Source organism: Leuciscus leuciscus (assembly GCF_965113295.1).
Source record: "Leuciscus leuciscus genome assembly, chromosome: 17".
NCBI lineage: Eukaryota > Metazoa > Chordata > Actinopteri > Cypriniformes > Leuciscidae > Leuciscus > Leuciscus leuciscus.
In genome coordinates this window covers 8,875,237-8,890,074 of record NC_138741.1, presented here as the reverse complement: position 1 = coordinate 8,890,074, position 14,838 = coordinate 8,875,237, and the positions used below count along the sequence as shown (strand labels likewise).

The following is a 14,838-nucleotide window of genomic DNA, read 5'->3' as shown; positions in this document are numbered from 1 at the left end:
CCCAATCAGGGCACTTCGCGCCCACTGCGTCACGTCCCGCCGAAATGGGCGTGGTCTAGGCCTATAAATATCGCTCGCAGGCAGCTATTATCTGATTTTTCATCCTTCAAGCGAAGCACACGCATCGCTGGAGCTGGATTAGAAGCCGCGCCGTCGAGAGAGAGCACCTTCAGCGGGACGAGTCACTGAAGTCGCTGGCCGCGCCGCCTTCCTGCTGCGCTTTCCGGCGCTTATATCCTTCTCTTTATTACACTGTACTTTTGTGTGTGTGTGTCGCCGCCGCGACACACATTCTAAAAGAGCTAGCGTCTTTTTAAAGATGCCTTCCTGCGGCTCGTGCAGAGCCACACTCAGCGACGGGGACCGCCACGTGATCTGCGTTTCCTGCCTGGGTGAGGAACATGCAGCTCTCGCGCTCGCTGACGGCGGATGCCCTCACTGCGAGCTGATGGCAATGGCGACTCTGAGGACTCGCCTAGCCGTCTTCACCGAGACTGCTCCCCCGCCCGCCGCGGCGTCGCGCCGTAAAAAGCGCCGTGCCCAGCGGGCCCCGGAACCCTCCCTCAGCCGCCAAAGCTCGCCGGTTCGCCCGCTTGCTTCCCCGGCTTCGTCTGTATCGCTTCCTGACGGACAGCGGCCGCCGTCTGCCGCCGCTTCCGTTGACATCGCGGATGAGGAAGCCCTGCTGGGAGAGGATTATTCCTGCTCTATCCTGGCGTCAGGCAGTGAGGATTGGGCGGGCTCTGAGGACCCCGCACCCCCTGCCCGCACGTCGTCAGGCAAGAGAGCTTCCATTGAGACGGAACTCATGCGAGTACTCGCACAGGCCGCGGCGAGCCTCGGCCTCGAGTGGTCTTCGCCTGAGCAGCCCGCTCACAACCGGCTGGATGGATTTTTCCTGCCTGGGGAGCGCGCTTCGCCTGCGTCCAGACCGGCGCCTTTTCTTCCTGAGTTACATGAAGAAGTCGCCAAGTCCTGGAACGCCCCCTATTCTGCTAGAGTGCGTCCTGCTGTTTCTTTGGCATTCTCCGCCGTTGACGATGCCAAGAACAAAGGATACCTCTCGCTGCCGCCGGTTGAAGAGGCGATAGCGGCCCACTTATGCCCGCCCTCCGCTGGACGGCGCGCTAAGCCGGCCCTGCCCTCTAAAGCTTGCCACACGACGTCAAGCCTGCTCCGCCGCGCTTTCTCCGCCACCGGGCAAGCTGCGTCAGCGTTGCACACCATGGCAACGCTCCAGATCTTCCAGGCCGATCTCCTCCGTAAGCTGGATGAGGAAGGACCTGACGCGATCTGCGTGCCGGACTTAAGGAGTGCCACGGACCTCGCTCTTCGTGCTACTAAGTCCGTAGCACAAGCCATTGGACGGACTATGGCTTCTCTCACCGTGTCTGAGAGACATCTTTGGCTGACGCTCTCGGAAATGGCCGAGTCTGAACGCACCGCGTTCCTCGACGCCCCGCTTTCCGCCACAGGCCTCTTTGGATCCTCCGTCAAGGACTTCGCGGAGAGATTCGCAGAGGTACAGAAAGCGTCTCAGGCTATGAAGCACTTCCTCCCGAAGCACTCCAGCTCTGCAGCAGGCCGTGCGAAACCGTCTGCTCAGAGCTCACAGCCACAGCCACCGTCCACTGCCTCCACTTCACAGCGCCGCCAGGCCAGAAGCGCGAGACCGCGCTCCCGCTCATCCGGTCGCCGCCCCGCAGGACGTGGCTCGCGACCTAGGATCACGGTGAAGCCCGAGGCACCGAAGTCGTCCTAGCACAGCTAGGAAAACGACGGTGTTCCAGTCCCGCTGCGGCCGGACTCACACCAAAGCTATTCGCTCGTCCAGTTCCAGAAAATGTGACTGTTCCAGTGTTTTCTGCAGCCAACAAGTCGGTTCTGTCACACGCTTGCCTGCACACAAATGCCGTTTTCACGGCTACCCAGATAAATCCCCAAAAGAGTGTATTTTCTGGTGTCCCGGCCACGGCCGATGGTGTTTCATGTGTAGTAAGAATGCCCACTGCCCAGTGCCCATCCCTACACACAAGCACAGCCTGTCACACAGGGCTCGCGCACATAAAACCGACTCAGATCGGTTGCGCTTCAAACATGGTGAACGTGCCCACTACCCAGTGCCCACTAACACCACGTTATGCATGTCTCACGGTCTCTGTAAAAACGAAACCAACGTGCACTCGCTTCACGCAAGCGAACGATGCTTTCGGTGTGATAAATGTGCCCGCTGTCCCGCGCCCACATCCACACATAGACATGACAGTTCCCACGGGAACCGCCCAGCCCTCCCCCTCGCGGTTAACCACCGCAGAGGAGTCGAGCGCGGGCAATCTGCCCGCTGTCATCAGCGCGCCCCATGCCTCAAATGTCACGAGCGCCACGCTTGTGTTACAGCACACCGAAGCTTCTCCATCGCTGAGCGAGCGGAGCGCGCTTCGTATTCAACCCCTAGCTATCCATGCAGACGCATGGGCAAAGCTACCCGGGGTTTCAAAGTGGGTGCTGAACATTATAGAAAGAGGCTATTCGCTGCAGTTTCGCCGACGCCCTCGCCGCTATGTGGCGCGCGTCGAGACCACGGTAAAAACAGAAGTGGCACATCTACTTCGAGCCGAAGTGACGAAACTATTGAGCAAAGGGGCCATAGAGCCTCTCTCTCAAGTTCAGAGCGAAGGAGGGCTATACAGCAGATACTTCCTGGTACCGAAAAAAGACGGGGGTCTCAGACCCATACTAGATCTAAGGCAACTGAACAAAGTGCTTGTGAAGCGACAGTTCAGGATGCTCACGACCAGGCAAATCCTTGTGCAGATTCGCCAAGGAGATTGGTTTGTGTCAATAGATCTGAAAGACGCGTATTTTCAAATACAGATAGCGTCACGTCACAGGCGATATTTGAGATTCGCCTTCGAGGGCCAGGCATATCAGTACACAGTCCTGCCGTTCGGTTTGTCCCTAGCACCCCGTACATTTACGAAGTGCATGGATGCGGCGCTCGCACCCCTCAGAATGAGAGGCATGCGAGTGCTGAACTATTTGGACGATTGGCTGATTCTAGCGCAATCTCGCGCAGTGCTCATAGAACACACGACCATTTTACTCGATCACCTCGAGGATTTGGGTCTGAGTGTCAATTGGGCGAAGAGCTCCCTGTCACCCAGTCAGAAAATATCTTTCCTGGGCACAGAACTGGACTCACTATCCATGATAGCGCGACTATCACAACAGCGCGCGGTAGACATTCGACGCACAGCGAACTCTTTTCGCTGCGGCGCGTCTGTCCCGCTCAAGAGATTTCAGAAGATGCTAGGTCTCATGGCCTCAGCATCGTCAGTGCTCCAGCTGGGTCTGCTCCGCATGCGCCCGCTGCAGTTTTGGCTGAAAGCGCGAGTCCCACGCGAAGCGTGGGCACCCGTTTGCTTCGCCTCAGGGTCAATCAGAAGTGCGTTACAGCTCTGAAACCCTGGAAAGCGAACGACTGGTACCAATCAGGTGTAAGCCTGGGGACTTCCTCGAGGGTGAAAGTGGTGTCCACGGACGCGTCCACCTCGGGATGGGGAGCGCTGCTCGAGGGCAGACCGTTCTTCGGCCAGTGGTCAGAACGGGAGAAGCTCCTGCACATAAACTGCCTCGAAATGCTGGCAGTAGACAACGCGCTGACGCGTTTTTGTCCCCAAATAAAAGGTCACCACGTCTTGGTCCGTTCGGACAACATGTCTGTGGTGTCCTACATAAATCGCCAGGACGGCATCAGATCCGAGAAACTGTACAGGCTGGCAGAACGCCTCCTGGTATGGGCTCAGTGCAACCTGCGCTCGCTCAGAGCAGCGCACGTGCCAGGGATCTTGAATATAGGACCGGACAGACTGTCCAGGAACAATGTTCCGGCAGGCGAGTGGTCTCTACACCCACAGACAGTCCATCTGCTGTGGAAGAAATTTGGCAGAGCGGAAGTGGACCTGTTTGCGTCTCAAGAAAACGCTCACTGTCAAGAATTTTTCTCCAAGAGCAGGAGCGCGCTGGCCCATGTGTGGCCCCGCCGCCCGCTCTATGCTTTTCCCCCCGTCTCTCTCCTGCCTCAGGTGATAGAACGGATCAGGGAAGAAGGATGCTCAGTACTGCTGGTAGCACCGTTCTGGAAAAACCAACCTTGGTTCCCAGTCGTGATGCAGTTAGCAAGTACTGCCCCGTGGCCAGTACCAATGAGGAGAGATCTCCTCTCACAGGCCCGCGGCTCGATCTGGCATCCTCACCCGGAACTATGGTCCCTTCATGTCTGGGCCATCAACGGGTACATGTTGGACTCCCTAAAGGAGTATTAAACACGATCACGCAGGCTAGAGCTCCGTCTACAAGACGACTCTATTCTTCGAAATGGTCGGTGTTTTCGGGCTGGTGCACAGCCCGTGGTGTGTCACCCACAAACTGTGGTGTGACGGAGGTGCTTTCCTTCCTACAAGAGCTGTTGGATGGGGGCAGGGCCCCCTCCACGCTCAAAGTTTATGTGGCGGCTATAGCAGCGTTCTCAGAAACAACGCTTGGTCAGTCAATAGGAAGGAACGATTTAGTCATCCGCTTCCTTAGAGGGGCTAAGAGACTGAATCCTCCCAGACCTCCCTCAGTCCCCGTATGGGACCTTTCTACGGTTCTGGAAGCCATGAAAGGTGCGCCATTTGAGCCTTTACAGTCAATCGATTTGAAACACCTGTCTTTCAAGACGGTGTTTTTGCTGGCTCTCGCTTCAGTGAAGCGCATAGGGGATCATGGAGTTTGGGCCCAATGACTCAAAAGTTATACTCAAACCTAAGCACGGTTATGTTCCAAAATCCCTCAACACACCGTTTAGGGCGCAGGTTATCTCCCTGTCAGCCCTACCGGTCCCTGATGAGGAAAGAGACGCGAGCCTCCTTTGCCCAGTCAGGGCATTACGAGCTTATGTGTCTCGCTCGTCTGTTTTCAGACAGACGGAGCAGCTTTTTGTTTCGTTTAGCGGACGTTCTAAGGGACTAGCCGCGTCGAAACAGAGCCTATCCAGATGGATAGTTGATGCTATAGCGCTGGCATACGCCTCCAAGGGCATGCAGTGCCCATTGGGTGTCAGAGCGCACTCCACGAGAGGCATGGCCTCTTCGTGGGCCTGGTCAAGTGGGATTGCCTTGCAAGATATTTGTATGGCGGCAGGCTGGGCCTCCCCGTCTACATTTATAAGGTTTTATAACCTAGAGGTTCCCGCCCTGCAGGCCAGGCTGCTGTCGGTCTAAATTTACCAGTATTATCTGACCTGATGCTATCAGCTCAGAATGCTGCGTCTGCTGAGCACAGCTCAATGTTCGACAGTATAAAGCTGGGCAAACTGTGTAAGACCCACATTTTCCCCATCAGTTCAGGCCGTACCCCGCCCTGTCTGTAAGATGAAATTCGCGTCCCATCGACGCTACTATATGTGGAAAAGTGAGGCTGCACCCCTCCCTCTTCCCGGACTCCCTGTGAGTTCCCTGAGTGATTGTGCACTATATGTACCCCGGGCTTTCGCCCTTGGGTCTTTGGTGTCAGATCTCAGCATGCACGGCGTTTTACATTGGGTCCCCTAGCGTAAGATATCTTACGCAGTACGAGAGACCTCTCGTAAGAGAACGTACTCGGTTACTAACGTAACCTCGGTTCTCTCTAGAAGAGGGAACGAGTACTGCGTATCTTGCCGTGCATGCACACGCTCTGGTTGCTTCGATGATGAAAAACCAGATAATAGCTGCCTGCGAGCGATATTTATAGGCCTAGACCACGGCCATTTCGGCGGGACGTGACGCAGCGGGCGCGAAGTGCCCTGATTGGGTCTGACGTCACGCCAGGCCTCGCTCGATAGGCTGCTGCAGTTGCCGCAGAGCAGCCAATAGGCGCGCGAGCTGTCTTGCCTATGTCTGCATTGCTGCTGCAACGCGTTTTGCATTATTACAAAATTAAGGATAATTTTTGGCTTCAATATCTCGCGGAAAAGGATTTTCCCCTAGCGTAAGATATCTTACGCAGTACTCGTTCCCTCTTCTAGAGAGAACCGAGGTTACGTTAGTAACCGAGTACGTTGTGATTGATGATTAGTTGAACTTTACAGACCACATTGCTAGAACTGCCAGGTCCTGCAGATTTTCTCTACACAACATTAAGAAGATCAGTCCCTTCCTATGAGAGCATGCTCCACAACTCCTTGTCCAAGCTCTTGTTCTATCCAGACTGGACTACTGTAATGCTCTCTTTGCAGGCCTTCCACCATGCAACTGATCCAGAATGCTGCAGCAAGAGTGGTCTTTAATCAGCCGAAGAGAGCACACGTCACACCTCTCCTCATAAACTTGCACAATTTGCCGCTCACATCAAATTCAAGGCACTGATGTTTGCCTACAAAACAACCACTGGCTCTACACCCCTATACCTAGACTCACTAATTCAAACCTATGTGCCCTCCAAAATCTTGAATTCTGCAAGTGAACGGTGCCATGAGGTGCTATCCAAAAGAGGCACAAAATCTCTTTCACGGACCTTTACCCTAACTGTTCCCTGCTGGTGGAATGACCTACCTAACTCAACCTGAGCTGATGAGTCTTTAGCCATTTTCAAGAAACGACTGAAAAACATATTTACAAGGAAGAAAGGAGGGAAAAACAACCTAATGTCCATGTAATAATCGCTCAGAGGTGGAATGGACCTGTTCTGTTTGTGTCCTGTTCACTGCAGGGCTTATGACTCTAGAAAACTTTTCAATCAGACACACCCAGAGAGACAAACTTCAGTTATTTTTTTCTCCAGCTCAAAAAATACATTTTTATTATGTGGATCATTTCAGAACTGCACCAGAGTTCACAAAACGATTGATGTCAAACGGGTCCGCAACAAAACAGCCCTAAAACAGCACTTTCCCAGTGATATCAAAATCATAGGGACTCTGAAGCTGAAACCTAATCTTGTTTCATTTCAGCAGAGAAGTATGTAAATCAGCCGGTATCAGTGGCAACTCATCACCTACTGCCTGTCTTCATTAAAGTCTACAAAAACCTGTTGGGGTTTTAGATTGAAGCTCATTGTGATTCAGCAATTTCATTGGTACAAATCTGCGCTCATTATACTTTTGCTAGCACATCTGTCACACACATCTCCACACCATCCTCAGGCTTGTGAACAGCTGGAAATAACTGTGAATCAAAGCTGAGCAGACTCAAGCGCTTAGTCGCACGTCCTTGATTTAGAAAGTGTGGCTCGTCTGTCAGTTTGACTGTAGCTTGAAGCAGGTAACCTGTGGCTTTGAATACAAATGCGGCCAGATTTGCCAGTTCTGTTTAAACACCCCCCTCCCAAAAAAAAATTCAGATGAATAACTGTAGGCTACAGATGCCCACGATTGCCTGTGTACTGCACTGAGTGCACTGCTTGCATTTGTAAATTGTAAGATGAGCTGCGCTCTGAAAACTAGTGAGCTGCTTCCACAGAAATCACAGTCACACTCCAGACATTCTTTTAAAGTCGGCATGAAACAGGACTTTTGTTAGTCATTTCCTCTCTATTGTGACGTATATCTGAGTGAAGCGGCTTTTCGAACAAGAAAAGTTGCGGTTTGCTATTGCTGTGATCTCATGTGATTGACAGGTTGTCTCGCCCTCATGCCATGTAAACACGTCATCAGAGAATAAGAAGAGAAGAGATGAGCTGAGCTGCAAGAGGAATTGGAAATTATTGGTTTAAAATTACAAAATTACAATTATATATAATTGTCAATTTTGATTTCATGGAGATTTTGAGATATTTTGTGGATACGAAAGAAATTATGATTATTAGATTTATAATTTATATAATACTGAAATGTATTGGTAAAAATAGTTTAAATTGACAGTAAACTGACAGTTATGGAGGGACGGGACATTTCCCCAAACACATGCCAAGCGCTGCCAATCACAACACACTGGGCCAGCTAACCAATCACAGCACATTTCTTATTTCGGAAGGGGCTTAATCGAAACCGCAGATAAACAACGTGTTCAGGACAGAGAGAAGCTGTAATGTAAAATATGTGAAAAATTAGTTTTTTGAACAAACAAGCATGAAAGCATATTCTAGTACACCCAAAAAACTAAATCAAGACTTCGTAAAAGGCATTATAGGACCCCTTTAAGATTTTTGTAATTAAACATTTCAAATAGTTGGACAAAAATCCACAAACCGGATATCAAGACCCTAAATGTATAAAATGCTAAATGCATAAAAAAAAGACAATATAAATTAATAAAACACATTACACAATATATATAATTAAATATTTATATTCTCATAATATCCCATAGGCCGCTTTATCCCAGCCTTACTTGTGATTAGACATGTGCCGGTATTCGGTAATACGATAAATCGCGGTAATGAATATGCACGATATTGTTATCGCGGGCACTTCAAAATACCGTGAAAAATAATAGATCAGAATTTATATTTATAGAACGCATTAGCTTATTTTCCATCAACCGCTTAAACAAACACTGCGTATATGCTGCGCGAAACACGTGCGCACTCTGAGGTAAACAATCCCCACATGTAGAAGCACTGTGTGCATGCTGCGCAGCGCACTCTAGTCTAATGTAAACAATCCTCACATGGAGAAGAAGCACTGAGCATGAAGAACGCTGCCGACGATTTATCCCCCTTCCAAAAGCAGGGCTGCCAACTCTACGCATTCAGTGTGAGACTCACGCAATTTACACTTTTCACACGCTCTCGCGCCACGCATCCATTTTCTCACGCAGAGAAAAATCGCGGAGCAAAGAGGACACTGACACCGACAGACTAGACAGAGCAGGTTACTTTTGATATGAAAAAAATTCTCAGCTCTCAGGTTCTGTCCATTTTATTACGCAATTCAGACAATAAATACCGTTTTGGTGCTTGTAAATGTGACGTGACCGATCGCTGTAGCGCCTCAGTTCAAGTAAACCGATCATCTGTTAGTTTTTATTTAAAGATACAGTACAACTTACCGAAAGGTATTTATGCCTCATACATAATATCGATCAATCAGTGTTTTTCAACCACGGAAAGAGGTCAATAAAGCTGCAGGTGAACAATTATGTCACAGAACATTACATTTACCTCAGGAAAGCCATTTAATGACCAGCACGTTAGTTGACTAGAAAAAATAGCTATAGAGAGGAGTATTTAGCTAAATATGTGCACTATTTTACATTTGTATTATATTTTTACTTGTGTCTTAATTGTTATTATAACAATTAAAATAGTTATTTTTTAACCTTTAATAATACCAGCTGATAGGGCTCTCTGTATGTTTACAGCATTATGTGAGATATTTTTTTTTCTTGAGAAAAATTAACATGTAGGCTATCTACTGTAGCCTACCTAATATTTGTCCAAAGAGTCAATATTGAATCAAGATTGAAATCAAATCCCAAGAATTGAATTGAAATCGTGAAAATTGTGTAAAATTCTGTTTAGTTACCAAATGTTTTGACAATCAATTACACCTATTGTGATGCAAGTTGTTTTTTTTCTACATCCCCCCCAATCCATCCGTTTCTCTTGAGCAATTAAAATATCGTGATAATACCGTATACCGTGATAAAAGCTCAATCAATTAATCGCAGCATGAAAATTTGATACCGGCACATGCCTACTTGTGATTGGTATATTTTTATTAGAAAACTAATATTTTATTTCCACTACAGTCGAATCCACCAGATTTCACAATGCATCATTTGAGATGTGGTAAAAATGGTAAAAACTGGCCCTTGTGGCAGTGCTGATAATGCAACATATACTTGTGAACAATCAAAATCTGAACTGAATTAATCTTAATGAAACTGTCTTCAGTAGAGCTACTTCACTGCAGAATTTGAAACTTTCTTTTACTTGAAGTTTACATCATTGGTTGTTATTTTCCTATACCGTGAAGCTGCTTTGAAACGATCTGTATTGTATAAAGCACTACAGAAAGGACTTCACTTATACTGATAAAAAAATATAGATACATTTTGCATTGACTGTGTAACACATTTTGAAATATGCTTGCGTAGCAACAAGTGTTTGCATTCGTTAAGTTGCATAGAGCAGAACTGAATTATTATAGGCTTCAGCAATGGTGTGAGTGCTCAAGAACGACATGACACTCTGGGCTGTGTTCAGGGAAGGGAATATTCTGATAGAGATGAATGGGTGGAACAGACCGTTCTCTGCCGTCGCTGCTCTTATTCACATGGGTCAGGATTCATCCAGGCTCAACATTTGTTCTGTTTAGTTTTGGGCAGCTGGGGAATCGATACCCGTGGGCCCGAACAAATCACTCCTGAGCGTATTACCACAGAGGATCATTTAGCACTGTCACATAGGCGGACACACACAGACACCGTGAAGCGCATCTCCCTGTATAGCTTACACATACCCCTTGCTGAGGAATGCTGGGAGGAAAGCTATCTTTTAGGGACTCTGAAAAGGCTACGGCTCTCAGCAGGATGAAACATGGGAATAGCCACAGCGTGGTGTTGAGGAAGCAAGCCCGGTCTGAGGTAGAGATTAATAGGAGAGGGAGAGAGGAACATTACGAGCAGTCAGGGATAAATAGATGAAGCTTGTATGTGCTGTAAACTTTATTAATCTACCTCACCTGCACAAAAAAAGCAGCCCTGCAAAGAGCCGTTCATCAGAGGCAAGCCGTATCTCCCCGCAAGGAGCAAAGCCAGGGAATCAGCTATGCATGCTACGGTGTTCCTCTTTTGGAAGGTCAAGTTATTACTTCCAGAGGGCACGTAACGTGAAGGAGCACTTAACGGTCAATAGGGGGGAAGTGCTATCTGGGATGAGAACATGTTCAGGGCAGGCTGGATAAGGCACCTCCTGTGTAATCCCCCGTAGGAGCACAGAGACAGTAGGATATTAAGAAGAAGAGGTGGAATTAGAATGAATGCAACACATTAGTTAGACACAAGAGCTTGTAGAGTGGATCTTCAAGGAAGGGAAGTGGGGTAATTCCTCTCAAGAGCATTTAACATTTGAACCAGCTCTAGTTCTAGAGAGAGAGATGCTTGACTCTCCAATAAGAACAAATGAGGGGACAGGTAGGAAACTTTGAGGTGGTCACAGGTCAATGCGGAAAAACAGAGGGAGATCTTGCTGATGAGAAACAACTCAGACTAGCCTAAGATTGTTTGGTAGTTTTTGGAGTAGGATCCGCACCAATGCCACTAGTCGGATCACCGTCAGTGGCTTTTTAGTCGACTGAGAATGTTGAATTCGCAGTCGTTGGTTGGCGATACCAACTCTGATTGGCTGATCAGATTAGCGAATCAGTGCTCAAGAAGGAAAACTAAAGTGACAAAAGCGAGCTGACGACAAAGTCAAGAAGGCATACAAAGAAGGCTCTTCTAATTTTACAACTTCTGAGCATTCCAATATTCCAATATTTTCATAATGACATGGCCGTCTGGAATGAAGAAAGTGAAGAACAACTGCTACTCTGATCCTCTTTTGGAGGGTCAAGATTCTACTTCCATTCTACTTCCGGAGGGCACGTAATGTGGAGGAACACTTAATGGTTAATAGGGGGAAGTGTTATGAGTATATGATCAGGGCAGGCTGGATAAGGCTTTTTCTGTATAATCCCCCATAGGAGTGCAGAGGCAGTGGGTTTATTAAGATGAAGAGGTGGAATTAGAATAAATGCAGCTCTTAGAATGGATCTTAAAGGAAGGAAAGTGGGGTAAATCCTCTCAAGAGCATTTAACATTTGAACTAGCTCTAGTTCTGAGAGACGCTTGACTCTCCAATAAGAACAAACGAAGTGACAGGTGGGAAAGGAAACTTTGCAGTGGTCACAGGTCAACGTGGAGGAAAAAATAGAGGAAAATCGTGCTTTAGAAAAACAGCTCAGACAAGCCTGTTCAGCTAAACCAGACTGCTTTCTTTTCATTTTTATTGATGTCCCTCTAATAACATCAATAAAAAAATATATATAATTTTTAAAAACATGTTAATGATATAGTAAAAGATGTGCATTCAAGTCATTTCATAAATGTATTTTTGATTACATATAAGATGTTTCTCAACTCCAGTCCTCAGATCCACCTCCCAGTATGTTTTCGATGTCTCCTTTTTTAACACACAAGCATTAAGTTGAATCAGGTATTTTAATTAGTGAGACATCTATAACACAGAGCTAATAGACATGGATTAATAGTCACCAAATGCCAGATTTGATTTCATCGATTCTTTAAATTATTTTGGACAGCTTGTAAAAGAGTGTAGGACGCCAGATCACTGCGTCTATTCAATATATCTACAAATGCACCAAATTCATTTTCACCCATCACTGCTCTGAAATCCAGCTTGCCAGTGTTCCAACTACTTCGGCTAGCTGCACTCAATAATCCGACAATTTAGAGATCTTTGTAAACATGTCTATGTAACCCTCTGAAGTGACCATTAATACAGGAATCAGTAGAAGCGCAACAACATTTAGAACAACAAAAGGGAAAACTCAAAAGGAAAGCAATAATCACGTTTATATTTTGCACCAGCACGGCTAGCAGCATGACTTCATATTTGCCAGGACAAGCCAGATCCTGCACTTACAGAATTGGATCCGGAATATATTTTAGTGGACCTGATGGAGTTTTTAGTGCATTGCTATGCTGTTGCTAAGTTGTTTATGATTAGTCAATTACACTATTTTAAGGTGACGTAGTTGTAATTATGAGTAATATTAATTAACTACTTGTACTTACTATAGAGTTACAGTTATGTTAGTTACTTGTAATTATGCATAATTTACTGTTATTAGTATAGTAAGTAACGTGTTACTGCGTCACATTAAAATTAAGTGTCACCATTTATCCTTAGCATGCACCATTATTAGTAATGTTGTCTAGCATAATCTCACCCAAAAAGTATATATTTTAAAAAAAATGTTTTTGTTTTTTTACTTTTAACGTGGCAAAGCTGTCATCAGGGAAAGTCTTCACGAACACTGTATAGAAATGCTATCTCAATGCACCTGTTAATGGGCACTTTTTTTCAAATGAGTTGAGTTAATTCCCCCACCAACCTGTCATATCTGTCACTGCTCCTTGTTCTGGGACCCCATAATTTACAAATTAAGCAATGGCTAGCTGCCATTCTACACGGCACTCATTACACTGTACAGAGGTGCCGAGGCATGTCACTTAATAAAGCTAATACATGTCTGAATGACTCCAAATAGCTTAACCACTGCTATTTGAAGGAAATATCAGTGGAAAGTGCCATGCGTTAGTAAGAATATTGCATATTAATTGTGCCGGCAAATTAAAGACCTTACACATAAATTTTCACATTTCTAAGCAGAGAGAAGTCTTTATTTATGCTTTTTCACTACAAGAGAAGTTCACATTAGACCAGGACGGAGACTTAAAGATCTCATGAAATCCCAATCTACCATGTGTTGAACTACTGTAATTCCAATTGAAGTTTGGGTGGGACATTTCAAAAGTCCCTTTTTATTAAATAAACAATATAGCAAATATACATTCAAAACCATGAACTATGATATGCTAATGGTTATGATTAAGAAATTGAATGTTGTATTTTTTTATAATGCTGTTGCTACTGTTTTATAAAATAAAGATTGGTAGCACTTTATTTTACAGTCCTGTTCCGCATGTACTTACTATGTACTTATTATAGCAATAACAATAACTGGGTTTTAACTAGGTACTAACCCTGAACCCATCCCTAAACCTAACCGATGTAGTTAGCTAATATTCCCAGTACTTTCTTTGGTAACTACACTGTAAGTACACATACTGTAAAATAAAGTGTAACCTTACAGTGATTTTATAACTGTTGAAGCGATTTTAAGCATGGATGCCTTATTGCTTTAATAAAATTGATATAGAGAGCAACCAGGCACATTTAATACACTGAAGCAGATCAAATCCAGTCAGCCTACCATGAAATATTTTAATCTCCACAAGCCTTTCACAAAACTCAATTTCAAGGTATGATACAGGACTACAACTTCACTTTCGTGGAAAAAAAAATTTCCATGCGTGGAAAAGCACAAAAATGAAAATGTCTTAAAACAGCCAGTGATGAGCCAAATGAACCTGAGGTCATGGGACAGCCGTTCCAATACCTTGCAGACTTAAAAACTAAGTATTCTGTCAAAAATATCAGTGTATTAAGTGAGATTTCTAGTGACAAACTCACAGTGGATGAATAAAAGGTTGAAAAGCAGTCACCTATGAACATATCCTCTCTACACAGCAGCCTCTAAGACACTGGCAAAAAAAATTAAGTTCAAGTCGTTTTCTAATGCTCTGTACCAGCTGAAATCAAACTGAACTGAATGAATGGCCAACGATATCTAGCACTAGTACACTACCCATGATTTGAATCAGATCTGCTCTTGCACTACTACTGCTACCGTTACCATGAACCTTGACCAGGCAATTCCCAATCCATGCAGACCTGCACACAGTCATATCAGACAAGCGTGGTACACTGCTGATAAGACACACCATTTATGCTTCAAGGACTTTTGTCGCACCATGGGGTTTCATTTACCTTACCAGTAGACCCACAACTTCTCTTAAAAAAAAAAAGTCAGCAAAGCAAAACAACCCAAGAAGAAGCAGGAAAGGAGTCTGATTAACTTGCAATGTGAGGAAACACTTCACCGATTATTTCAGGTTGTAAAATGTCATGAGGTGCGAATACTGTAAAACCTATTTTTGTGAATAATTATGAACTAATAATTAATGTGTAAAAAATACTTTTATAATTAAAAAAGTAATTGTGTGCACATCCCACCCTCTGGCA

At 45.8% G+C, this 14,838-nt stretch overlaps 1 protein-coding gene across 1 annotated transcript; it reads left to right on the top strand.

Annotated features, from left to right (window-relative positions):
• Positions 1–1,356: 1,356 nt before the first annotated feature.
• Positions 1,357–7,682, top strand: LOC309478970 (uncharacterized protein; the record flags this gene model as incomplete). The annotated part of the gene is made up of 3 exons (XM_082142816.1): positions 1,357–1,732; positions 1,933–3,417; positions 7,639–7,682. The coding sequence occupies exons 2-3, from the start codon at positions 1,989–1,991 to the stop codon at positions 7,680–7,682; spliced, it is 1,473 nt and encodes a 490-aa protein (XP_081998942.1). The 5' UTR covers positions 1,357–1,732; positions 1,933–1,988.
• Positions 7,683–14,838: the final 7,156 nt, after the last annotated feature.